The sequence below is a fragment of the Primulina tabacum genome, chromosome 2 (genome assembly GCF_025594145.1).
Source record: "Primulina tabacum isolate GXHZ01 chromosome 2, ASM2559414v2, whole genome shotgun sequence".
Classification (NCBI taxonomy): domain Eukaryota; kingdom Viridiplantae; phylum Streptophyta; class Magnoliopsida; order Lamiales; family Gesneriaceae; genus Primulina; species Primulina tabacum.
Window position 1 is genome coordinate 46494610 of NC_134551.1, and position 26795 is coordinate 46521404.

Consider the following 26795-nt stretch of genomic DNA (forward strand, 5'->3'; position numbering starts at 1 on the left):
TTTTACAATTAAGTAGTTCGGATTTTCAAAATTCATCGAAAAATTTCGATTTTTAAGGATATCTGGAGCTATTAATTTTTTTTAATCATGGAAAGAAAAATAAGAAAGAAGAGCAAAATTGTGAAGTGAGGGCGGCATATGTGCAAAATTTTTATCCTAGGAGTCTAGAACAAAAAAAATTGTTTTTGTCAAAGACCGAACCAAAAAAAAAAAAAAAAAAAATCTTGTAGAGACCGAATCACGACCAAACATAGTCCAAATGAATTTTACGTAAGAACCCCTTATTTCGAAATTAAAAATATGATTGGTTGGAATATTATAATGTAATATGCAAGTAAAATTTTAATATTGATAAATAAAGAAATCGAAATGATCGTATAGAAAATGTGAAATCAAGTTAAAAAATATATTTTTGGAAATTTTTTTTTTAGAAAACAATGCGAATAAGTTTAATTATATTTTGGGACAAACATAGCATAAATATAAGGATGGCTGGTTTTTGTTTATTGAAGTTGAAAGAAGAAAAAAACAACGTACGTACGTCAAATCAAAGACCAAAATATTAAGTCAATCGAAGTTATCACTCTCAGGACTTTTGACCTAACAAAATTACAACTTTAACCTGCCGTGGCATCTACGGCCGCCACCCAACGACCAAATTTTATTTTCTATTTCCAATTAATATCATATCGTACAACAATATTTTTGGCAAAAATTTGTGTGAGTCGGTCTCACGGATCGTATTTTATGAGACATATATCTTACTTGGGTCATCAACGAAAAAATATTACTTTTTATGTTAAGAATATTATTTTTTATTACGAATATCGGTAGGTTGACCTGTCTCACAGATAAAGATTCGTGAGACCGTCTCACTAGAGACCTACTCAACATTTTTTTAAAATAAAATATAATAATTATTTTATTTTATCTTAAAAAGATAATTATCTATGATATCATTTGGTTTGTTATATTATTTATCCATATTTTTAAACAATCTAATATCATGTTCGATGCATCATCTTTGTATCAATCATTTATCTTATTTCAATCAAATCACCAATCATTTATCTCACTTCAATCAAATCATTTAATTGAAATTATAATATTATCCTTAATAAATAATATTTTATTAATATTTTCAAAATAATAATATCACATTATCTCAAATTTAATCAAATTAATCAACAAAGTCAAAAATTATATTTATTATTATTTTTTATATATTTTATTATTAAAAAATATTACTTATATGTGCTATTTATTTCGTCACCGAATCAAACTATAACTATAATCCTATATTTTCTCGAACAAAAGCAGAGTACACAATCTCACGCAATAAATATTATTATTTTCTTTACGAGATTCTTTAGATTGTTTCTCATCGCTTTTGCTTTCGGATTCGGATTCGCATTCGCATTCGAAGTTGCATTCGCCTCATCAAGTTTTATTATTCTTGCAAACGGGATTTGATTTCTTCCTCGATCACTTCTGGGAATCATCTGATGTTTGGGATCGATTTGTGAAAGAAAATTGTTGTACAAGATCGATCAGGTGGGTCGGAATAATTCATTTTTTTAAGGTTGTTTTTGAATGCGTACGCGATGCACGATTGTCATTTTTTTTTCTTTTCTATGTGTTGTTTGAATGGGTTTAAGACTGATGATCTTGTTTACGAGGATTCTTGATTGGTTGATTGGATGTTTCTTGATTGGATTGGATTAGCGTTGTTTGGATCGTTTTGCGATTTTGTTTTCGATTAAATTTCGATGACGATGTAATGCGAACTGATGAATGAACTGATCCAGAGTCAACTGCTTTGTTTTAATTTCGTTGACGTTGAAACAGCACGTTTCTCTCAGTTCGTGTTAATTTATAGGTACATTAATGCTCGAATCAGTGTTTTTTTTGTATGCCTTTTATTTGCGATCAATGAATTGTCGATGGAGTGAATTTTTAAATCAGGTGAAAAAAAACGCATGCTTTAACACTCATTTAAGACGGTCTCACCTTTATAGATACCTGACTTATGTAAATAGATATGTGATACCGTCATGTAAACCTGATCATCAATTATCTGCAGACGTGTAATTGAATGTTAATCTATTTTATCAACAATAAGTGATCCATCATACATGCATATGCAGTGTGGCTATGGCACAGTTGATAATGAAGCGAGAACCTGACATCTGTTACCTAAAAAACGAAATGGCAGTGGCTCCAAGAAGTGTGGTTGAGAGGAGGAGGAGAAGGCGGAGGCTTATCCTGAATTTGGATGAGGATGAACAGGAATTAGTAAAACTCTTGCCTCAAGAAATGAACAATGCGTGTAATCAGAAAACAAGTATGTTTGGAAGCACCAAAATTGCCTCTGCTTTACTGATACCGGCTAAAAATAGTTCTGTTTCGGCTATGAAAGAACCATCATTTGCAAAGGCAACAAGTCAAGTGAGTAAAGACTCCGTTGAGAAAAGAGTTTGTGGAAGGACAAACAAGAGATATGTCAATGGAAATAAAGTTTTGAATAAAAGGGGAAAAAGCGATGAGGAAGAAGATTGGGATGCAAGCATGGAGAAGAAAAGGCGGTCAGTGGCCAGAGATTGCACTGAGCCAAAAAAAACTGAGAAGATGGATGGTCAGAGAACATCAAAAAAGCGACGTACTGCCTCAAACAAGTTTGTAGAAACTAATTTCTTCGTAGGTGATTGGTTTGATGACGAAGAGGATGTAGTTTTCTTGATAAAAACAATGACGGGAGAATGCAATTCATCCATAGAGGCAAAATACCAAAATCATGATAAAGATAATGCAAAACAAAGTTTTACAGGCACACAAAGGAAAGATGATGGCTTTGCCGAACATTCTATGTCTAACTCCTGTTCCTCACCCTCCACATCTGCCAGTTCTTGTTCATCAATAAGAAAAACTGATAGGAATACTGTACAAAGGAATATAGCCACAAAAATAAAGGTATTAAGTTATTTTACTTGAAAATTCTTTCTGTATTCATTTTAGTGTGATTTCTGTAGAATGTTGATGCTTTTATCTCCCTATCTGCTTGATCATTAACTCGTGTTTTTTATTCTCCTTGTAATTAGAATTTAAATGAAAGGGTATCCCTAAAATGTCATCAGTGTCAGAGAGCAGATAGAAGGATTGTTGTTCCGTGTAGAAAGTGCGAACAGAAATGCTACTGCATCCATTGCATTAAGCAATGGTGACCATACCACCTTAATCCTTCTATATTTATTCTAAATAAATGTGGAAATTTTAATATTTTATAACTTGTATATATATAGGTATCCATTATCCGAAGAGGAAGTGTCAGAGGTCTGCCCTTTCTGCCGTGGAAATTGTAACTGCAACTCGTGCTTACATTCAACTAACATGTTGAAGGTTCGTTTGTTTCTTGAGACAGTTTTGTGTTTCTGAACTACCTCATCAACTAATACTTGTTTACTCTCCAATTTCAGACATCTCGAAGAGATCTCACTGATAGGGAGAAGACTTGGCACCTGCAATATCTCATCAGTGAACTTCTTCCGCACCTTGAAATTATTCATCAAGAACAAATTGAAGAGATTGAGAAAGAAGCTAAATCTCAATGTATGTCTCCTAAACCAGGATAACGTTTTTGAAGGCTTCTCTATTTTTTGTTTTAACACGGTATTACATGGTCAGATGTTGCTCCATCTAATGTCGAACTAAAACATGCAACTTGCTCCATTGGTGAGCGTGTATATTGGTAAGTGATCTTGTTTCCTTTGACCTGAAGTTCTTACCGAAATAGACACTTACATAGTATAAATTTTTTCCTCTTTCGCGGCTGTGGAGCAGCAACCACTGTTTGACTTCAATTGTTGATCTTCATTGGAGTTGCGCAAACTGCAATTATGAACTGTGTCTCAGTTGTGGCCGGGATGTTCGTGGAGGTCGCTTACGAGATAAAGGTCGCAACAGAACAATATTTCGATATGCAGATAAAGGGTATAATTACATGCATGGTGGAGAACCAATACCAGAATCCTCTCATACAGAGGCTTTAGATGATATTTCTACCATGCCCGTTGACTGGGTTTCCAGCAGCAACGGGAGGATTTTTTGCGCCCCAAAAGAAATGGGTGGATGTGGCGATTGCTGTTTAGAGCTGAAATGCCTCCTTCCTGCTGACTTTATCTCAAGTTTAAGAACACGGGCTGAGAAAATCAGAAGTAAATATAAGATTACAGAGGAGAAAATGCTTCCGACTAGGTGCTGTGATGATGAGTCTGGAAAGTTGTGTAGGGCCGCTTCAAGAGAGGGCTCTGAAGACAACTGCTTATATTGCCCAGATTCAGAAAACATCCTGAATGAGGAAGAGTTTCTGAATTTTCGCAAGCATTGGGTTAAAGGACAGCCTGTTATTGTTAGAAACGTTCTTGATCAGACTAGTGGATTAAGTTGGGAACCATTGGTTATGTGGCGAGCATTGAGTGAGCACAAAGACGAAAGGACCATTTCAAGGATGTCAGATGTGAAGGCTATTGATTGCCTGGCTGGTTGCGAGGTAGTTCAACTTTCTTCAAGTCCTGTATTTGAATAATGTCTAATCTTTATCTGCCCCAGATAGAGTTCAAAATCGATAATATATTTCCATCGTCCAATGGTGTTCTCATATTTATTCCAACAAATCCAGTGTGACTGTCATTTTTACATTTTGTTTGCAGACCGTTGATGCTAATATTTAGTTCTTTGTTTTTTTCTTTTATAGGTGAAGATTTGTACTCGTAAATTCTTTAAAGGTTACACGGAAGGGAGAACATATGGGAATTTGTGGCCTGAGATGCTGAAACTCAAGGACTGGCCGCCATCTGACAAATTTGAGGATTTGTTGCCCCGTCACTGTGATGAATTTATTAGCGCACTGCCGTTCCAAGAATACACAGATCCAAGGAATGGTTTCCTCAACCTTGCTGTGAAGTTGCCAGCAAGTGTGATAAAACCTGATTTGGGTCCAAAGACATATATTGCATATGGGATCAGGGAGGAACTTGGAAGAGGAGATTCTGTAACTAAACTTCACTTGGATATGTCAGATGCGGTATGAACTCGGACACCATATATCATTTGATTTGTACTTTAAAAAATAACCTCAATTAAATTCATCCAACTTTCGTATTGTTTAGCACAGGCCACTCGAAGTTTGTCGCACCAAATTCAGGAATATCACCTTTTTTATCATTTATCAATAATCACTTGGCCATATTTAGAATTCAATGTTAGAATGAGTATCACTTCATCATTAGAAATTTACAATTTTCAAATCTTACGCTGTGTGACAAACTTTCGTTAATTTCACTGGTTCAGGTGAATATATTGACACACACTGCAGACGTAGCATTAAGCCCCGAGCAGCACCAAGCCATCAAATTGTTCAAAGAAATGCATAGAGCTCAGGATGAAAGAGAAAGCAGAGACCTGAACAGAAAGCAAAAGTCTTGTGAGATCAACTTTGATGACAAAAAAGAGAAAGAAGTTACTGATTTCCTGCCTAACGTGCATTCAAAGCAAGGCAGTGCCCTTTGGGACATATTCAGAAGGGAAGATGTGCCCAAATTGAAAGAATATCTGGTCAAACATTCAAATGAATTTCGACACACCTTTTGCTCTCCTGTTCATCAGGTGATTATTATAATACTTACTAAAACATAATTTTTTTGTTATCAAGTGATGTACTAAATTGTGCCTCCTCCAAAATTTCGTATGTAGGTAATTCATCCAATTCACGACCAATCGTTCTACCTGACTTCAGCACATAAACAGAAGCTAAAAGAAGAATTTGGTTAGTTCGAATCTCTAAATCCCTTACAAAACTTTCGATATTAGGTTAGCCATACATTTCACATGTTTCTAGCGATTCACATGGTATCATCAAATGAAACACGTATTGGATAAGAATCTACAATGCACTAGAACGCTCTTGTTGACGTTCCTTTACATGCGATGTTTTAGCGGTGTTGAGTTCCCATTTATATTCTTTGGAGACAAGACTGAAAGAACCGATTTTTCAATCAATTCAGGTATCGAACCGTGGACGTTTGAGCAAAAAATTGGAGAGGCAGTGTTCATACCTGCAGGGTGTCCACACCAAGTGAGAAATCTGAAGGTAAATTTCAACCAGTTTCAAATATTTCTTGAGTTAGCATGTCTTGGTATTTTCCTATCTAATGTTTTGCTTTCCAGTCATGCACGAAAGTTGCTGTCGACTTTGTATCTCCCGAAAATATACATGAATGCCTTAAACTGACTGAAGAATTCAGAGAGCTACCAAAAGAACATAGAGCCAAAGAAGACAAGTTAGAGGTAGCTTGTTATATATGATTGTGTGCTTTTTATTTGAAGATAGAATAAATTCAAACAAATTTTTTTCACTATTTCGGTATACTGACCAGGTTAAGAAGATGATCGTGTATGCCGTTAACCAAGCACTCGAAGATCTCGAAAAATTGAGCTCGATGAGGGTTGCCTGCAATGACTAAGCTGCAGTGATAAACCATTCAATTTTGCTAGTGAATACCATTGGAATGGATGTTAGCATGTCCACATTGTAGAAACATTTTTATACTTTTTTATTGACTGATTTTCACAGTGAAGGTAAATCTCTTTAACTTGCCTGTGAGCAACACATAATTTTCATATGTTATCTATTATTTACTATAAACTATTGAGTTGTATATGTACGACCGAATGCTTGCCGCTTTACCAAAAAATTTGTGGCATTGGTGCAGACTCAAATCTTCTAAACCATACAGAGCTTAAACACAACGTGCTATATCTAATAGAAACAATTATTGTATTCGACGATATAATAAAACATATATTCCTGATTATAAGTTAAAGTAAACGGATATTACTATACATTTCACATTAAATTCACGATCTCTACAACGCCTTTTGGCACTAAATTACTAGAGCAAGGATTAGGAGGTGCTAACCTCAAAGCTCAGTACATCTTCAGTCTAATCACACGTCGGTGGAGTTAGGGTATTGGTGAAAGACGCAGAGCAAATCGCACGTTTTATCGAAATAAAGCGCATTTTAAAATAAAGCATATATAAAGTGATTTATACAATATTATTACATAAATTATATATTTTTACAAAGATAGCAAAAAATATAAATAAAAATCATAAGGATATTGGTGAAAGCTAGTGGGGCAAGAAAAATCAAGAACCGAGAAAATACGTTAAAAGAAACAGAATTTTGGAATTTGGATAAAAAGAAGCATGATAGAATTTTGGAATTTGCCAATTTGGATAAAAAGAAGCATGATCAATTAAGTGTATGGGGAGTACCTTGCTGCGTGATTCAACAACACAAACAAGATATGGGAAGATAGAACTTGCATAAATTGGGATAACGAGATATTACCTTGATTGAACATCTAGTGCAATGAAGAAACTCACAAAATGTTGGGCTGCACAGTTGCATTCAATTTGTGACTCACAAATAGGGGTGAGAAAAAATACCGAATTTTCGATATACCCTGTATGGTAACGATACCGATTTTTTCGATACGGTAAGATATGAAATTTGAAAATTTTGTTATATACAAGAATACCGAAATACTGAACAATATATAAAAATTTAAATGTATAGAATATTTTTAAACAATAAATTTATAAATTTTTTAAAATATAAGGTTTTTTGATATAAAATGGTATATACTAATCTTATACCGAAATCTAAGTATATCATACAATTTCGTTATAATCGATATGCTAGTTATATGTACCGAAGATATCAGTATAAAATATTCTTATACCGTAATTTTCGGTACGATACGATATACATCCTTACTTGCACATAGAATTTAAGCATGAGGGAGATGAAATGTATGCATCCAGGGTTTTTTTGAAAAAACATTAAATAAGAATGAACTTTGCTAATTGGACTTTAAAATTTGTTTGGCTTAAATTATTTATGTTCACACACAAAATCTCAACTACATAGCACCAAGACACACGCTTCTGCGTCTCACAACTGCCCCCACACTAGGGATGTAAATTGCGAGCTATTCGAAGCTCGGTTTGATAAAAAGCTCGTTTGAGTTCGTTTGTTAATCATATCAAGCCAAGCTCAAGCTCGATTTTGAGCTCGAAAAATTAATCAAATCAAGCTCAAGCCTAAAGATATTCGGCTCGTGAGCTCGCAAACATGTTTGATAATAGGCTCTCGAGCTCGAGCTCGGCTCGTTTAGGTGGCTCGTAAGCTTGAGCTTGACTCATTTGTTGAGTTGACAAATTAAAATAATAGTACTAATGTCAATGGAAGGAATTGAACACAAGACAAATAAAAATATTAGTACTATTGTTATTATGAACTTTGTAGGATACAAACTTAGTTGAAGTATTACGAGGTGAAATTCTTTCATTGTTATTTATATGGTAATATCAGTGTATGATGAATATTTTAGATGTATTATTTTGGAATGTTCAATAATATATTGATTTATGTTTTTTTAGCTCTTATTTGTGTCGTTTTGGTTATTTATAAATTAATTTACATTTTTATGTTTGATTTAAAATTAGTTTATATATATATTTAATTTTTAACAAGTTCGAATCAAGCTCAAACTCGAGCTCAATTCTATGCATTACGAGCTCGAAAACGAGCCGAGCTCAACTAGGCTTGTTAAACATGCTAAACGAGCTATTAATGAATCAAGCTCGAGCCTGACTTGATTAACATGCTAAACGAGCTTTTAACGAGCCGAGCTCGAGCTTTTCCCGAGCTTGGTAATTTCAAGACAAACCAAGCTCGAGTCTGATAATAAAAGCTCGAATCGAGCTCGAGCCTCAAACAATCTTAAACGAGCCAAGCTCAAGCCTGATACTGTTTGGTTTGGTTTGGATCGTTTACCTCTCTACCCTGCACCTAACGCATGCTTGAGGCGTGCACACTTTTAATAACTATGATTTATCTATGCTATATTATAGAACTTAGTCATAATAGAGGCAAAAACATTGGAGCCATGATATATTTTTTAACATACTTGAAATACTTCTAATTACTTTAATTAATTCCTCAAATACCTGAATCTACTTTCATTAATTTTTTAAATTCAGTATTTGGTTACATATTTAGTGTATTTATTTTTTAAAAAATTTAATTAATTGTGTAAAAAAACTACTAAAAACATAAAAAAAATCTAAATTAGATTTCTATTTTTTTTATATAACAAAAGTACATATACAAAAACAAAGGATTGTACATGTACACGTTTGAATAAAACATTTACTATACATGCACACAGCAACGCGTGCAGATAAAGTTAGTATATAATAGTGTAATTAAATCCCTTCAAATTTGTAAGTACAAAAACATTTTAAATCTAGGCAAAAACTTGTATAAGATGGTGTGACGAGTTATATTTTGTGAGACGGACCTCTTATTTGGGTAATTCGTGAAAAAATATAACTTTTTATGCTAAAATTATTGTTTTTATTGTGAATTTCGGTAGGATTGACCTGTCCCGTCTCACAAGAGACCTACTCTTAAATCTATCTTTCCAAAACTTAAAATGCTTATTTTAATTCCAAATTCCACCAAATACCATTTTTCCATGATACCACAAGGTTGTTGGTTTATAAAATGGAATAATTATAGATTGGTTATTGAAAACTTTGGAAAAATTCTTAAAATTTAATTTTGATATGAAACAATAAATTTATTATATTTTTGTTTTTTAATATGAATATAGTTTTGTTTTTGATGAACTTAAAATTACAAAGTTTTTTCTACTATCAAATATTAAGTAGAATTATTAAGAAGAAGAATTAACCATGTTCATATATATAAACAACAAACATAATATCAAAATTTCAGTTCCAACACCTATTACATAATAATATAAGAAGAAAACCAAATCTCAGTGCACTTATTCCAATTTCTTGTACTTGTTTTGTTTTCATATTTCATAAAATTTTGTAACTTATATCTAGTAAATCTAATATATGAAGAGAACATTTGAATGAGTGAGAGAGATAGAACCATGAATTTAATATAGATCAACCAAAATAAAATGAATAAAAATTTTAAATACATAGAGCAAATCATGACTTTCATGACCTAAGATTTAGATCTCAATCAAATTGAATGTAAGTGTGGAAATTATTAAAAAATCACAATGATAATAACTAAGATTATTAGGCTTCATTCTATAAATTGTAAAATTTAAATAAATAATTAATGAAAGTAGAAAAATTACTATTGAAATAAAAAAATAACTAACCTTTGAATTCTCTTTTCTGAAAAATCATAACAATCACTCTCTATATTAGATCATTCGACGCCTGTGGATCTGACCACATGTTCAGATCAGCAATTGGATTGTACATTCAAGAGATTCTCAAATACCATGGCATAACTTTGAGCATAGTTAGAGATCGAGATTCGCGCTTCACTTAACGTTGAAATAATACACAAAATCTCTCACTTTTCTCATTAACCCTCTTGTGTGGGAAGAGATCAATAGGATGGAGGTTTGAGATCCTCAACATCCCATGTGTCCTTTTATAGGGTGCAAAAGGATGTTTAGGGTTTCACTTTCCATCTATTAAATTTACATTATTGTCCCCTGATTGGGTACATAATGTAATGAAAAATAAAAGAGGTATATGTGTAATTTGCTACCATGTATTAGTTTTTGTTTTTTAAAAGTATATATATGACCAAATCTCATCTGATCACTGAAAGAAAGAAGAATAAAAAAAGAAAATAAAATATCTTATCATTCTTTTTAAAAAGATCCGATTGAGTTGGATTTTGTTAAAAAAAAGTAGAGATACGATTAGATCCTCTTTTATCTAATTGCCGAAGAAATATGATAAGATCATTATATAGTTTAAAAAGAGATTGATTTGGATCACATCACCAAATTAATAGACTTTAGTGCCGTGTATGCACTTTCTTCCCAAATATATGGTATGTCTAAAAATAGCAAGACACCGCAAAATAGGAATAGATGAGAATACGAGCACATAAATTTTTGGAGTAGATCTTTTGTGAGATGGTCTCACGATTTTTTATGTGTGAAACGTGTCAACCCTACTGATATTCACAATAAAAAAGTAATATTTTTAGCATAAAAAGTAATACTTTTTCATTGATGACCCAAATAAGAGATCTGTCTCACAAAATACGACCTGTGAGACCGTCTCATACAAGTTTTTGCCAAATTTTTGTGAGATAGTCTCACAAGTCAATTTTATAAGACTCATCTCCTATTTGGGTAATCGATAAAAAGTATTATTTTTTATTCTAAATGTACTACTTATTATTATAAATATGAGTAGGGTTGATCTGTCTCACGGATAAATATTCGTGAGACTTTCTCACAAGAGACCTACTAAAATACGAGATATAATCAACATATCAATTATTTGAAACGTTAATCTTTATGAACAATTAGTCAATTATTCAAGTAAGTAAGAGTAGTATAATTTATGGAGTAAGCTTTCTGTGAGACGATATGACAGATTTGACTTGCTTCATATTTACAAAGAAAAATATTTTTGACATAAAATAATTTTTTTCATTAACTGAGGTCGGGTTGAAAATCTGTATCATAAAATTGACTCATGAAGAGTTTTATATAAGTTTTTGTGTAATTTATGTTGTGCATTAATTATCATACTACACTGTATTTCAACGAATTAACTTAAAATTCAAGTTACTCTAAAAAAAACTTAAAATTTCAAACTACAAACATACTATCAACTTCTCCTACAATTTTTAGAAGGAAAAAAGAGTTTTATGAAGAATTCCCTTATAAAAAAATGACTACTAGGTAACTAGCTCAAGGGTGTATTCGTTGTAAAGATTTGCTAACTTTTTAAATAACACACTTTTGTGAAGTTTATAGATTTCTACCTACTTTTGCAGAATTCCACATATTTCTAAAGATTTTAACAGAATCTTGTAAATTTATTTTGCATGACTTTTATTAACATTTGTAAACTTTTTCTTAGAACCTATGAATTTTTTAATTTAGTATTATGATTTTTTTAAAAATTTATTTGAACTTACCACTTAACGTGAATAACTTTTCTTATTTCAAGCATTTATCTCTCTCAATATAATATTTTTTACATATTGATTTTACGAAAGATAACAAATAAAGCACTGCTAAATTTATTGCAATTAAACTTCAAATATTCAAGTCAATTCAACATGTTTATTTAAATAATTAATTTTTTTTAAAAAAAATAATAATAATTTTCAATATTAATAAATAATCAAATTGAAACGATTTCATTCATTTTAAATTAATTTTTGTATAAAAATATATTAATTTTGTTTTTGATAATATGTCAAAAGATAAGCTGTAGTTTTCCACATAAAATCTGTGCAGCTTGCTTGCGATAGTTGTTGATGAAAATCTAATCGTGATTTGTGCCAAAATTTGGACATCATACTCAAAACATCTTGAGTTACATTCTAAAAGGTGGAGACAGATTATGTTGATGGTAATGTATTCTAAACAGTCGGTCTCTGGGTGAGATCTTTTAAATACTTTTGTTATTTCAAGATTGTGATATCTTGAGAGTGATTTCTAGCTACATATTGATTAATTTTGGTAGTGATCACATTGTAATCTCATTATTCATTATAATGAAGATTATTTTAGTGGACTATTCAGTCTATTCTACTCCTCACATTGAGGAGGTTTTCCAAGTTAAAAATAGTTTTGTTGTTTATGCAGCTTTGATTGTGCTTGTTTGAAATTCTTGTTGCTTTAGTTGATATTTTTCATGTTAATTCCATACAAGATATGGATAATTTTGTTCCGGTTTAGATTGAATGTGTTTATACTGTTAGAATGTTTTTTTAAAAAAATCATGTTTCTGCACGTATATAAACATGGAAAATAATATGCGGAAGCGAATCGAGTGTTACCTTCGGCCATTGAAAATTTTTAATTTCTCTGATTTTCCTTCCGATTGAAGTCTTCTAAGCACTCCACCATCTCGATAGATGGTGTATTTAGTTTTCTGAGGTGTGTGCTTAGGGACCTCAATCACCGCTATTTATAGGCGTTTCTCATGCCATCGATGAGTGTATCAGGAGACGAGAGTCAAAAGAAGAATCGTGTACGCATCTCAATTTTCTAAAGTTGAGCATGTTTGTCAAAAGTTGTAGGCAATGGCCGTCGCCATTTTCTACACGTCTGTTCTTCTTTTGATATGTGTCATTTTTCTTATATTCTCCCACTTGACACATATATCTCATTTACCATGGGAGAAAACAAAATACATGAATCATGACGATAGGTCATCTTAAAACGAATATTATCTTCCATGTATTACAATGCATTATGTATCTCAATCTGTATAACTTAATGAATAAACCTTATGTTTATTCGAGGTCCAACTTTATTGATATTTTTCGAATTAATGAATGTGTGCACAACAAATATGAGAAAATATCACATTATAGTTTCATTAATTTGTTCTTACAACAAAATTGCATAAAGGAACCAAGTCCCATTCTTTCTGTATGATACTTAAATTTCAATGGTGGCATGCCTTTAGTCAAATGATCTGCAATCATCAATTCAGTGCTAATGTACTCGATAAGTAACTTCTTATCTTTAACACGTTCTCGTATGTCTAAATACTTAATGTCGATGTGCTTGTTTCGACTACCACTTTTGTTATTTTTAACCGTAAAAACAACAGCTGAATTGTCACAATATATTCTTAATGGCCTAGATATAGAATCCATGATTCTAAGCCTCGAAATGAAACTCTTCAACCATACACCATGTGAGGTTGCCTCAAAACAAGCTACGAACTCAGCTTCCATAGTGGAAGTAGCAGTCAGTGTCTGCTTTGCACTTCTCCAAGATACAGCTCCATCAGCTAGCATGAAAATATATCCTGAAGTGGATTTTCGTGAATCAATGCAGCCAGCGTAGTCCGAATCAGAGTAGCCAATTACTTCCAACTCTCAATTCGTCTGAACATAAGCATATTGTGGGGACCCGGACGCTAATCATCTTCTTAATCATTTTTGGGATTTAATTATCAATTAAGATAAACAGGGTCTAAATTTTATTCTTTTACAATACAAGGGCGGAACGCAATGGAATTTAATTAATATACATATCAGTATAAAAATACAATTCTGTACAATAAACATTCAAACTAGACTAAGGTTCAACTACTAGATTTCAAGTGTTAGAACCATATCTACAACAAGTCCGGAATCACCACGCTAAACTTGTCCTCTCTCATCATCTTCTTGACCCCGATCATGTCCCACCTGTTGTCATGCACACATACAAACAAGACAACAGCCGGATAACTCCGGTGAGAATAAATCCCAGTATAAACAATGTGTACATGCCATGGTATAATAAGGCATGAAACATATATCACTACATGTATCATAATCTGACATTGCAAATCGAAATCAAATTGTAAATAAAACATGAATTGTAATCTATGAAACATAATTTATACAATCTGTAATTCAACTCATAACTCGGCATCTCAGACTCGACTCATCTCTCATCTAATCTAGGGATCCCGGTGAATAAGAACGTAACAGGTCTCCCACCTACTATTACCGATCGCGGTGGCGGTACGTTCTTATTTCTGGACTTTGGTCTAGTCTATATCGAATAATCAGTAATAAGGATGTTATCTGTATCTGAATCATCTCGATATACCAAACGTCCAGTGTCTTGGCATGTCTGTCCAAGACTAAACCTATTCTGACAATGTGCAATGGGCCAGTGACTCCTCTGTCATAGTCTAGCCCCTTTGTCAGTGACTCTCACTCAATAGCTCTCTGCTTTCTACTTTCTAATTCAATAGAATAAACATAATCATTAAAACACAAAGGTATAAAAACAATACCATTCAAGTATGTGGTTTAGGAAAACTCGAGTTAAATCTAACTCAAGTCGATCTCCCAGTTAACATCGATTTATACCTTTCTCTTTTCGATCTGACGAAGTCGAAGTTTCGGGTTCAAATCTGTCCATTCCCAATCTAGCAATGACAATCGAATATGTATAATATCAGTGAACAACTCAATTCAATACCTGTTCTGATCAATACTCAAAGCAACACATAATCTAATCAATGTCAACCACATACAATGCAATCTCAATCACAATTGAATCTGATCAAAATCAATCTCGATACAATTCGACGACATAACAGCGTAATCTTGCGATACCGATAACTCAAACAACAATCAACTAATACAAGGACCATAACATCAACTCATAATCATCACAATCTATATATCAATATCTCAAATTCTGCATAATCTCATACACATATATGCTGTAAATCTAAACAATCTCATATCATATCCGTTCTTCGATTCGTTTGCGATTCTACGATCATCATAATCATGAGAATACCAAATAGAAATAAAATCTGATTCCTCCCCACATATATATTTCGAACCATGCTGAAAATGAACCAAACTTACATCCTTTCGAAGCTGGTGATGAGAGGAACACAAATCTTAACTCGGATTGAAAATCGGATGAATAAATCTTGCACAAACTAGCTTCTAAGATGAAAGAATTTTGCACCTTTCCTGAAATGCTCTCGGTCCTTGCTGCTGAGTTGGTGAGGAAATGAAGGAGACAACACATCATATATGCAGGGCAAGGGCAAGTGTCTTATTTTTCACTCAACACGTCGCACCGCGGGTGCGGTAGCTTTTCACCGCGGGCGCGCTTAGCTCTCGGCAGCCCCATCAAAAAATCAGGAACAGCGACCGCGGGAGCGCTCATTCTTGGACCGCGGGTGCGGTGACCCTACTCTAGCAGCACCGCGGGTGCGCTCTGTCTGGCACCGCGGTTGCGGTGTCCCTACTGTAAAAATAGCCAACTCTCTGTCCATCAACCGCGGGTGCGGTATATTTCATAGCGCGGGTGCGGTGGCTTTTGCCCTTAAAACACAACTTTCTGCCCTTGCACTGCGGGTGCGGTCTATTTCTTGGCGCGGGTGCGGTCTATTTCTTGGCGCGGGTGCGGTCTCTTTCTTTGTCAACAAACTCAATTTGCAACGTTGCTTCTCCACGTCTGTTCTTCCATCGCCTTATTCATAATATATAACAATTCAAAAGTATCAAACTAAAATCTCGGGCATTACATTTCTCCCCCCTTAGATATGAGTTCGTCCTCGAACTCACAGGTAATCCTATCAGATACATCAGAAGAAATGTATAACAGGGTTTAATCCGAAAACTCATCTCAATGAATCATTTCTGAAATCTCAATCTCATAGCGGATTCTGTCTTTTAGATAGTCTCTTTGATATTCTGACAATCTTACTGTGTTTTCAACCACAGAATAATCTTCATTTTGAAATATCTATCTTTTACGGATCTCTGATTCCAAACTGGAATAATAATTCAAAAAGTATAATACCATAATATCCTTCGGTATAACCCTGTTCGAATCAATCTTGCAATACTGACTATACAACATCCGTATATACCAATCCACAGCTCATAACAAATCAACACCATCAGCTGTTATCAAATCTGTTTAACCTAGTCAAGGATATATTCTATTTTCAGTCGCAAATACTAACAGTCATCGTCCGACGTTGGCATATTCGAGCAACCTGTCAATCATAATCACATCACAGCACAGTCTTGTCAAGATTTCAGTAGTATCGTCACACAATCCATAGAAATGTACTCTCATTTCTATTCAAAAACCGACAATCTAGATAATCAATCTCCTGGTTTCTATCTTTCTATCTTCATCTGTCGACGATTCAGACATTTCCGTACAAATTCTGCTACAACTGATCTCCTCTGTTTATATCAAAACTGTCTTTTCGAAGTATCATATCTTTTCTGTTACCAGCAAGAATACTGAATTGACTACTGTGCGCTTCTGACAAACATCTATCATTTCAGATTCGAAATATTCGGCACAAACAAGTCGGTTATTCACATATAATATAGTAGTACCTACCTGATATTCTGATTGACACCCTACTCTGCTTATCGAAATCAAGTTCTGTACATTCTGATCAAACTTCTGAACTGCTGTAACTTTCAAAATCAGCTCTGATTCGGCTTGAACTGTATATAATCTCAACAATATGCAACAATCTGTATCAAATACGTTTCAGAATAACATCAATATCGGCTCAGATTCTAAATATCAATCATCTTTACTGATCTAATAAACTCATAGAACGTGATTTCTGACAATATTGTCGATCTGACTAACCGATTACATCTTCAACGTTGTTTAGATCAACTGCTATATCATCTTCGAATGTAATGTCCCCCAAACAATATACTCTGTCTCAAATACTGTTTTAGAACAATAACAATTCGTAAGAAATTTCAAAACAACAGTCACATATCATAATCTGCTAAACTCATGAAAAAATAAATTTCTGACATTTCTGACTCGGTGTCATTCTCAGCCACTGATCACTGCCTCAGCTGAGCTAATATCAATCGGTGTACCATATTCGGATATCACATACTCGGAATACTATCTGTTTCAATCAAGATTCATATCTGAACAATTTCTGTATATAACAATTTCAGTTCTCAGATCCTTCAATACAAGATATTCGATTCAGTCAGTCATATGCCACGAGTATATCACAAAATATCATAGATAAACGGCATAAAATCATCAGAATATCTCTGAATCCAGGATTCATCAACCCATAATCAGAACTGAAGTATTTTACAGAGAAACACACAATCAGATGTAACTTTCGGTCAGTAAATTTTCTAACTGATATTTCAATTCTTTCAAATCAATCAGTATCATTCTGCACAGACTTTTAAAATAAAACCAGTACCTGGTATCAAATCAAGGCGGAAATCACTCTCCCTGATATAAGGCAAATCCGGAATTTCATCTGGAAAGACTTTAGCAATTCTCCTGCTACTGACAAATCAGCTCATGGTATATTCATTTTCAGTAATCAACTGAATGCATAAGGAATAACTCCATTCCTTTCGAAAATCATCGAATCATACTTAATACGGAAATCAAAGGAATTCAAAATCGAAAATCCTTACCGTACATTATTCATTCTTCGGCCATTTCAGGTCCGAATCTTACCATCTCCTGGTAAGAATCTACAATAGCTCTGTACTTGTTCAATATATCCATATCAATAATGATGCCAGAATCAGACAATACAAGTACAACATAATCTAACTCAATATTATTCTCATCTTACTGCAGTATACAATATTTTATGGAATTCACTGACATCAACCTTTCCCCCAAGAGGTAAGGAAATCAATACTACAATACCACCAGACCCAACAGATAAAGCATATATCAATGTAATTCATACAAAATCATGTATAGGATGTTTTAGTATCTCTCAATACATACGTAACATAATCGTAAAAGAACAGTTACCTGTCACTATATCAACAAGTGCATCCTGGGTCTGTTCCTTGATCACTTCAACCAGATGATTCAGCTCCCTGAAATCTTCGGGAACCTTTCTGTGGACAAGCTCTAGCGAAGTGTCCCCGCTATCTACAGATATTGCAGCTACCAGTCACTCCCTGGCATTGCTCTGTGGGATGTCTCCCTCCGCAAGTTCTGCAATAAACTCTGACATAACTCGGGCTAGAACCACTGGAGCTAGATGACCCGCTCCCTAACTTCTTGAACTGTTTCTTTCGAGCTTGCAACTGTTCTTTCTTTCCACCACTGCTGCTGCCAATCTCGAATCTGGGAAGCAGTTGCTGTGAACTCGGTGTTGGAAGAACATATGAAGCTTCTGTTTGTCTCATCAGAACTGTTTCTGCTCTTTTGGCTCTGTTCAGGGTATCAGCAAAATTATTTGATCGTTTCACATTTACCAATGTACGTATCTCCGGATTCAATCCCTGGATAAACTGATCAAATAGAGCTGCATCATTCCTAGCCACGTGAGGGGCAAAACGTAGCAAGGTGAAGAACTGGGCCAAATACTCATCAATATTCAACTGACCATGTCTTAGATTTGCAAACTCTGCACATTTATTCTGTCTGTATGATACGGGAAAAAATCTTTGATAGATTTCAACTTTAAAAATTTTCCATGTAATCACTGGACCACGCTGTTCTAAGGCTTCTTTGGTTACCAGCCACCAACTCTTTGCGACTTCCCGTAACTGGTTCCCAATCAGTTTAACTCTACAATCATCTGTGAAACCAAGAAATTCAAATAGCATTTCTATGTCATCTAGCCAATTCTCACAATCCACTGGCGTCTCAGTACCCGTTAGAATCGACGGTTGAAATGACTGAAACCTCTTTAACTGTGTTTCCATCAGAGTTTCTGACACATCCACCTGATCAGTCGAAGTACTACCTCGTTCTGGAATCCTGCGAGGAGGTATATCTGATAATCACAAGAGTTAGCAATCACATGAGACAAATCCGTCTCAGTCCCTTCCTGATCAGCTTACCTCTCATGAAGAATTGGTTCTGATCCTTTTTCAAATAATACATATTACCAAATCATCTCAGATATTCAGGTAACATGTATTTAAAAGCAGTAAAACATAATATCATGCTAGCATATACAATGTAATTCAACATCATAATAAACCACATGCTAGCACTCACATGCAAGGAAAGAAAACTCATTCTACCTCGCTCACTAACTTCTATCTCAGTCTACAGAACCTAATGCTCTGATACCACCTGTTGTGGGGACCCGGACGCTAATCATCTTCTTAATCATTTTTGGGATTTAATTATCAATTAAGATAAACATGGTCTAAATTTTATTCTTTTACAATACAAGGGCGGAACGTAATGGAATTTAATTAATATACATATCAGTATAAAAATACAATTCTGTACAATAAACATTCAGACTAGACTAAGGTTCAACTAGTAGAGTTCAAGTGTTAGAACCATATCTACAACAAGTCCGGAATCACCACGCTAAACTTGTCCTCTCTCATTATCTTCTTGACCCCGATCATATCCCACCTGTTGTCATGCACACATACAAACAAGACAACAGCCGGATAACTCCGGTGAGAATAAATCCCAGTATAAACAATGTGTACATGCCATGGTATAATAAGGCATGAAACATATATCACTACATGTATCATAATCTGACATTGCAAATCGAAATCAAATTGTAAATAAAACATGAATTATAATCTACGAAACATAATTTATACAATCTGTAATTCAACTCATGACTCGGCATCTCAGACTCGACTCATCTCTCATCTAATCTAGGGATCCCGGTGAATAAGAACGTAACAGGTCTCCCACCTACTACTACCGGTCGCGGTGGCAGTACGTTCTTATTTCTGGACTTTGGTCTAGTCTATATCGAATAATCTGTAATAAGGATGCTATCTATATCTGAAGCATCTCGATATACCAAACGTTCAGTGTCTTGGCATGTCTGTCAGAGACTAAACCTATTCTGACAATGTGCAATGGGCCAGTGACTCCTCTGTCATAGTCTAGCACCTCTGTCAGTGACTCTCACTCAATAGCTCTCTGCTTTCTACTTTCTAATTCAATAGAATAAACATAATCATTAAAACACAAAGGTATAAAAACAATACCATACAAGTATGTGGTTTAGGGAAACTCGAGTTAAATCTAACTCAAGTCGATCTCCCAGTTAACATCGATTTATACCTTTCTCTTTTCGATCTGACGAAGTCGAAGTTTCGGGTTCAAATATGTCCATTCCCAATCTAGCAATGACAATCGAATATGTATAATATCAGTTAACAATTCAATTCAATACATGTTCTGATCAATACTCAAAGCAACACATAATCTGATCAATGTCAACCACATACAATGCAATCTCAATCACAATTGAATCTGATCAAAATCAATCTCGATACAATTCGACGGCATAACAGCGTAATCTTGCGATACCGATAACTCAAACAACAATCAACTAATACAAGGACCATAACATCAACTCATAATCATCACAATCTATATATCAAGATCTCAAAATCTGCATAATCTCATACACATATATGCTGGAAATCTAAACAATCTCATATCATATCCGTTCTTCGATTCGTTTGCGATTCTACGATCATCATAATCATGGGAATACCAAATAGAAATAAAATCTGATTCCTCCCCACATATATATTTCGAACCATGCTGAAAATGAACCATACTTACATCCTTTCGAAGCTGGTGATGAGAGGAACACAAATCTTAACTCGGATTGAAAATCGGATGAATAGATCTTGCACAAACTAGCTTCTAAGATGAAAGAATTTTGCACCTTTCCTGAAATGCTCTCGGTCCTTGCTGCTGAGTTGGTGAGGAAATGAAGGAGACAACACATCATATATGCATGGCAAGGGCAAGTATCTTATTTTTCACTCAACACGTCGCACCGCGGGCGCGCTTAGCTCTCGGCAGCCCCATCAAAAAATCAGGAACAGCGACCGCGGGTGCGGTGACCCTACTGTAGCAGCACCGCAGGTGCGCTCTATCTGGCATCGCGGTTGCGGTGTCCCTACTGTAAAAATAGCCAACTCTCTGTCCATCAACCGCGGGTGCGGTATATTTCATAGCGCGGGTGCGGTGGCTTTTTCCCTCAAAACACAACTTTCTGCCCTTGCACCGCGGGTGCGGTCTACTTCTTGGCGCGGTTGCGGTCTCTTTCTTTGTCAATAAACTCAATTTGCAACGTCGCTTCTCCACGTCTGTTCTTCCATCGCCTTATTCATAATATATAACAATTCAAAAGTATCAAACTAAAATCTCGGGCATTACACATATAATCTTTGGTCCCTTGAAGGTACCTCATGACTTTCTTTGCAGTTTTCCAGTGATCTAAACCTAGATTACTCTGATATCTTCCCAACATCCCAACAAGAAATGCAATTTCAGGTCTAGTGCAAACCTGAGCATACATTAAGCTTCCGACAGCAGAAGCATAAGGAATGTTTTTCATTTGTTCCCGCTCTAGATCATTCTTTGGACATTGGCTCAAATTGAATTTATCGCATTTCACAACGGGAGCTATACTTGGTGAACAATCTTTCATCCGATATTTCTCTAAAACTTTGTTAATATAGGTTTCTTGAGACAAACCTAGAATACCTTTAATTCGGTCTCTATGTATCTTAATGCCAATGACATAAAATGCATCGCCCATATCCTTCATATCAAAGTTTTTAGAGAGAAATTATTTCACCTCATATAACAAACCCTTATCATTGGTTGCAAGTAATATATCATCCACATATAGAATAAGGAAACAAATCTTGCTCCCACTGACCTTCTGGTATATACATTGATCCATGGGGTTCTCAACGAATCCGAATGAAGAGATAACATCATGAAATTTTAAATACCATTGACGGGAAGCTTGTTTCAATCCATATATAGATTTCTTAATCTTACAAACCAATTGCTCACCATTACTAGAGAAGAATCATTCAGGTTGTTTCATATAAACCTCTTCCTCTAGTTCTCCATTGACAAAAGCTGTTTTCACATCCATTTGTTGTAAATCTAAGTCAAAATGTGCAACCAATGCTAGAATGATACGAAAAGAATCTTTTTTAGATACAAGAGAAAAAGTCTCCTTATAATTGATTCCTTCCTGCTGAGTGAATCCTTTAGCAGCGATTCTCGCTTTATACCTTTCAATGTTGCCTAATGAGTCTTTCTTTGTTTTGAAGACCCATTTACATCCAATGGCTTTTACACAATCAGACTACTGAACAAGATCCCAGACTCCATTAACTGCCATAGAATTCATCTCTTCTTTCATAGTATTAAACCACAGTTTTGACTCACTACAACTCATGGCTTGTGAAAACGTTTCAGGATAATTTTCGGCTCCGATGTTAAAGTTCAATTTTTGTAAATACACAACATAATCACTAGATATAGCTGATCTTCTTATTCTAGTAGATCTCCTAAGGTTGTTTGATTGATCAACAATTTCTTGTTGTTCTTCATTAACAACTTGATCTACTGGATTTTCATCAGCGATTTGTGGAACTTCAGTAACTGGTTGTCTAACACCCATTTGGTCTTAAGGGCTATGAATAACAATCAATCTCTCATTTGAATAAGAGGGTTGTGCATTAATGTGATCATTCTCAAAAACTATGTCATGATCACATTTTTCATTTCTTGATTCCATAATTCTAGTTTTGTGAGATGGACAATAGAATCTGTACCCTTTGGATTTTTCGGCATACCCAATGAAATATCCACTTATAGTTCTTGAGTCCAGTTTTTTTTCATGTGGATTGTTAACTCTTATTTCAGAAGGACAACCCCAAACGCATATATGTTGCAAACTCGATTTTCAACCTTTTAATAACTCCAATGGTGTCTTTGGAACAGCCTTAGTTGGAACTCTGTTTAATATATACACAGCTGTCTTAAGAGCTTCAGTCCACAAGGATTTAGGAAGTTTAGAGCTACTAAACATGCTCATCACCATGTCCAATAATGTTCGGTTTCTCCTCTCAGCTACGCCATTTTGGTCTGGAGAACCAGGCATAGTATATTGGGCAACAATTCCATGTTCTTGGAGAAACTTTGCAAACGGACCAGGTGTCTGTCCATTCTCAGTGTATCTACCGTAATATTCTCCACTTCTATCAGTTCTCACGATCTTAATATGTTTCCACATTGCTTCTCCACTTCAGCCTTAAAAACCTTAAAGGCTTCAAGTGCTTCGTTTTTATTATGAAACATGTAGATATACATGTATCGTGAATAATCATCAATGAAGGAGATGAAGTATTTCGGATTTTGCATGTCCATATCTGGATAACAAATATCTGAATGTATGATTTATAATATTTATGTACTTCTCTTGGCACCCTTTTTAGACTTATTGGTCTGCTTTCCCTTAATGCAGTCCACACAAGTCTCAAAATCAGTAAAATATAAAGTACTGAGTACTCCATCATTTACTAATCTTTTAATTCTCTCTATGGAGATGTGTACCAATCTCCTTGCTACAATATAGAGGAATCTTCATTTATAACACATCTTTTAATACCTCCTTGAACATGCATAGTGGTGTTATTATTTTGTAAAGAAATAGAGAAAAGACTATCAATCATTGTACCATTTCCAATAAGATTTGATTTATAAAACAAATTTATTGATTTATCCAAAAACTGAAATGAATAACCAAGTGATACAAGTTTTGAAACTGAAATTAAATTCCTAGAAAAACTAGGAACATAAAATATCTTTTTCAATTTTAAAATAAAACCACTATCCATTATAAGGCAGAAAGTCCCAATAGCCTCCACATGCGAAGACATCTTGTTTCCTGAATAGATGCTCCGCTCCTTTTCTATTGGCTTCCTTAGGTTTTTCATACTCTGCAAGGTATTTGTAACATGAATTGTAAAACCAGAATCAATCCACCATGTGTTATAGATCATATCAACTATATTAGATTTATAATAGACAAATGAAATAGGAATACCTTTCTTTTCAAGCCAATTTTTAAATTTAATGCAATCCTTCTTCATGTGTCCCGTCTTTTTACAGAAGAAACACTTAGATTCTTTCTTGATATCAGGTTGGGGTGGAATTATTCATTTCCCTTTTCCCTTGACTTTGGCTTGTTTCTTAAATTTTCCTTGTGTAGTCATAAAGACATTATCACTTGTTTCTATCAACGGCCTTCCTTCCTCTTGAACATACATGGTCATTAATTCATTTATTGACCATTTATCATCATGTGTGTTGTAGGAAATTTTGAAGGGTCCATATTGCTGTGGAAGAGTGCATAAAATGTAGTGCACAAAAAAAGTTTCAGACATTTCCACTTCAAGTGTCTTTAATCGAGCCGCTATATCCCGCATTTTGATTATGTGCTCTCACACACCTCTCACACTTGTGAGTCTTAATGAAGAGAATTCCATAATTAGGATGCTAGCAAGTGCCTTATCTGAAGACTGAAACTGTTCATCAATAGCCTTCAGTAATTATTTGACATTATTATGCTGGTCGACAGAACCACGCATACCAGCTGAGATTTTGGTCTTTATGAACATTACGCAGAGTTGATTAGATCATTCCCATTTTTCATAAAGATCAACATCATCCGGAATGTTGTTTTCAGTAATAGCAGATGGTTCGTCTTTCCATATAGCATAATTAATATCCATCCACCCTAATTGAAGAAGAATTCTTTCTTTCCATATTTTATAGTTATCGCCCTTTAGTTCGGGAATGTCACATTTCATATCAGAAAAACTTGCAGGTTGCATAACTGCAAAAAAATATCATATGCTTAAAATTTTTGAGACAATATCATGTTTTACCAATGTAATTCATGTTTTAAAAATCTAATGACATAAAATTTGCATGTGGGCTAAAATTTTAATTTGATAAGATTTTTCTAACTTTATGATAAAACGATCAAAATGTATTTTTCTTAACTCCTGTGGGTAAATTAAGAAAAATATAATTTAATATTTTAACCTAATTAGTTATATAAATATAATAAAAATCCATGTGGGGTAAAATTTATTATGTTTATATAATTAATTACATTTGATGTCCATTATGTGATCCAAATCCACTTAATGCATAATTTTCCGTAACTAAGGATGTTGTGGCTATTCCTCAATTATTTAAAATTATACGTTTCACTGAACAAAATTTTGGCTGTATTTTAATACTTTATATAATAAATATTATTTAGTAACATAATCAACATTTTCCAAGAGTGCTCCCAGGAAAGATAGGTAGTGCTAAGGCCCTTTAAATACCTAACTCCTAGACAGAGCAACGTTCCTCAGGGAGACCAGTAGCTAGTCAAGGCAGTTTAAACCGATCTATGAAGAACTCCCTCACATCATGTTTTTTCATGTCACCTTATAATTATTATTAAATTTAATTATCCACATTTATGTGAATCTTTATAAGCCAAATTTTTTTCATAAAATAACTTTATATTCACATTTTTACTTAATATGAACAAATACGTTCTCCATCAGTTTTTCTCTTCAATCAGAGTAGTGATAAAATGATGCTTATTTGTTCATTTGTGAACATCTGAAATATTTTATTTTATAATATTATATTCACATCTTACTTGATATGTTCTTTTCAAATTATAAACAACTCAATATAATTTAATATGAACATAATGTGAATATTGATTTACCAAAATATTTTTCAATATCATTTGCATTTTAAATTTCAAGAATAAATGCAAACATAATATTAAATTTGCATATACACATCAAACATTTATTCATAATATTTGACATTATATCTAATATGCAAAAATAATTTCTAAACATGTATTAGAAATTACGTCGAACTTAGAATTATTTTAATGTGTACAAATTATTTAACCAAATGCTATATGTATACCAAATTATACATATAACTTAATAACAAATTAATTATTATTTATTTATTTATTTATTATTATTATTATTATTATTTTAAAAATAATAATAATAATAATAAACTTTACGACAATTTTTTAAATTGTCAAATGTTGTGGGTTCCGCAACATTAATTTTTTTAATTAAATTAAAAAAAATTAATAATTACCGACAGAAAACAATTGAAGTGTGAGCTCTTTCATATTTAATGTATTGCATGATTTTGAATTGTAAAATTAAATGGTGTGGGCTCCGCATGCAATAATTCCACATGCACGAGATAATTGAATTCATATACATGATTTTATACATAATTCGTCTTCAACCTTCGGCAATTTCTCTCACATATCATTTGTTCATCTTCTCCGAAAATTTCAGAAAACAAAATC

The 26795-nt window shown here is 33.9% G+C and overlaps 1 protein-coding gene and 1 long non-coding RNA gene across 4 annotated transcripts; one reads left to right on the forward strand and one right to left on the reverse strand.

The window, feature by feature from the left end:
• Window positions 1–1311: 1311 nt before the first annotated feature.
• LOC142532837 (lysine-specific demethylase JMJ26-like) lies at window positions 1312–6713 on the forward strand. 2 transcript variants are annotated; one of them, XM_075639362.1, is made up of 13 exons: window positions 1312–1558; window positions 2123–2970; window positions 3099–3217; window positions 3300–3396; window positions 3474–3606; window positions 3682–3745; window positions 3838–4546; window positions 4751–5080; window positions 5347–5661; window positions 5749–5821; window positions 6060–6145; window positions 6223–6342; window positions 6432–6713. In XM_075639362.1, the coding sequence occupies exons 2-13, from the start codon at window positions 2155–2157 to the stop codon at window positions 6516–6518; spliced, it is 2949 nt and encodes a 982-aa protein (XP_075495477.1). In that variant the 5' UTR covers window positions 1312–1558; window positions 2123–2154; the 3' UTR covers window positions 6519–6713. The 2 variants fall into 2 exon arrangements, with proteins under 2 accessions (XP_075495477.1, XP_075495469.1); XM_075639354.1 differs by having other exon boundaries at window positions 1312–1554; window positions 2148–2970.
• LOC142532852 (uncharacterized) lies at window positions 5239–6515 on the reverse strand. 2 transcript variants are annotated; one of them, XR_012816627.1, is made up of 4 exons: window positions 6429–6515; window positions 6111–6303; window positions 5978–6029; window positions 5330–5457 (listed from the first exon to the last, which is right to left on the reverse strand). It is a non-coding gene; the product is annotated as an uncharacterized LOC142532852 (long non-coding RNA). The 2 variants fall into 2 exon arrangements; XR_012816628.1 differs by lacking the exon at window positions 5978–6029 and having other exon boundaries at window positions 5239–5457.
• Window positions 6714–26795: the final 20082 nt, after the last annotated feature.

What these genes read in the sequence shown, in the direction of transcription:
- LOC142532837 (XM_075639362.1), top strand. Translation starts at nt 2,155, where the DNA reads ATGGCACAGTTGATAATGAAGCGAGAACCTGACATCTGTTACCTAAAA. An exon ending in ATATAGCCACAAAAATAAAG is followed by an intron (nt 2,971 to 3,098) that starts GTATTAAGTTAT and finishes CCTTGTAATTAG; the next exon opens with AATTTAAATGAAAGGGTATC. An exon ending in TTTGCTCTCCTGTTCATCAG is followed by an intron (nt 5,662 to 5,748) that starts GTGATTATTATA and finishes TTTCGTATGTAG; the next exon opens with GTAATTCATCCAATTCACGA.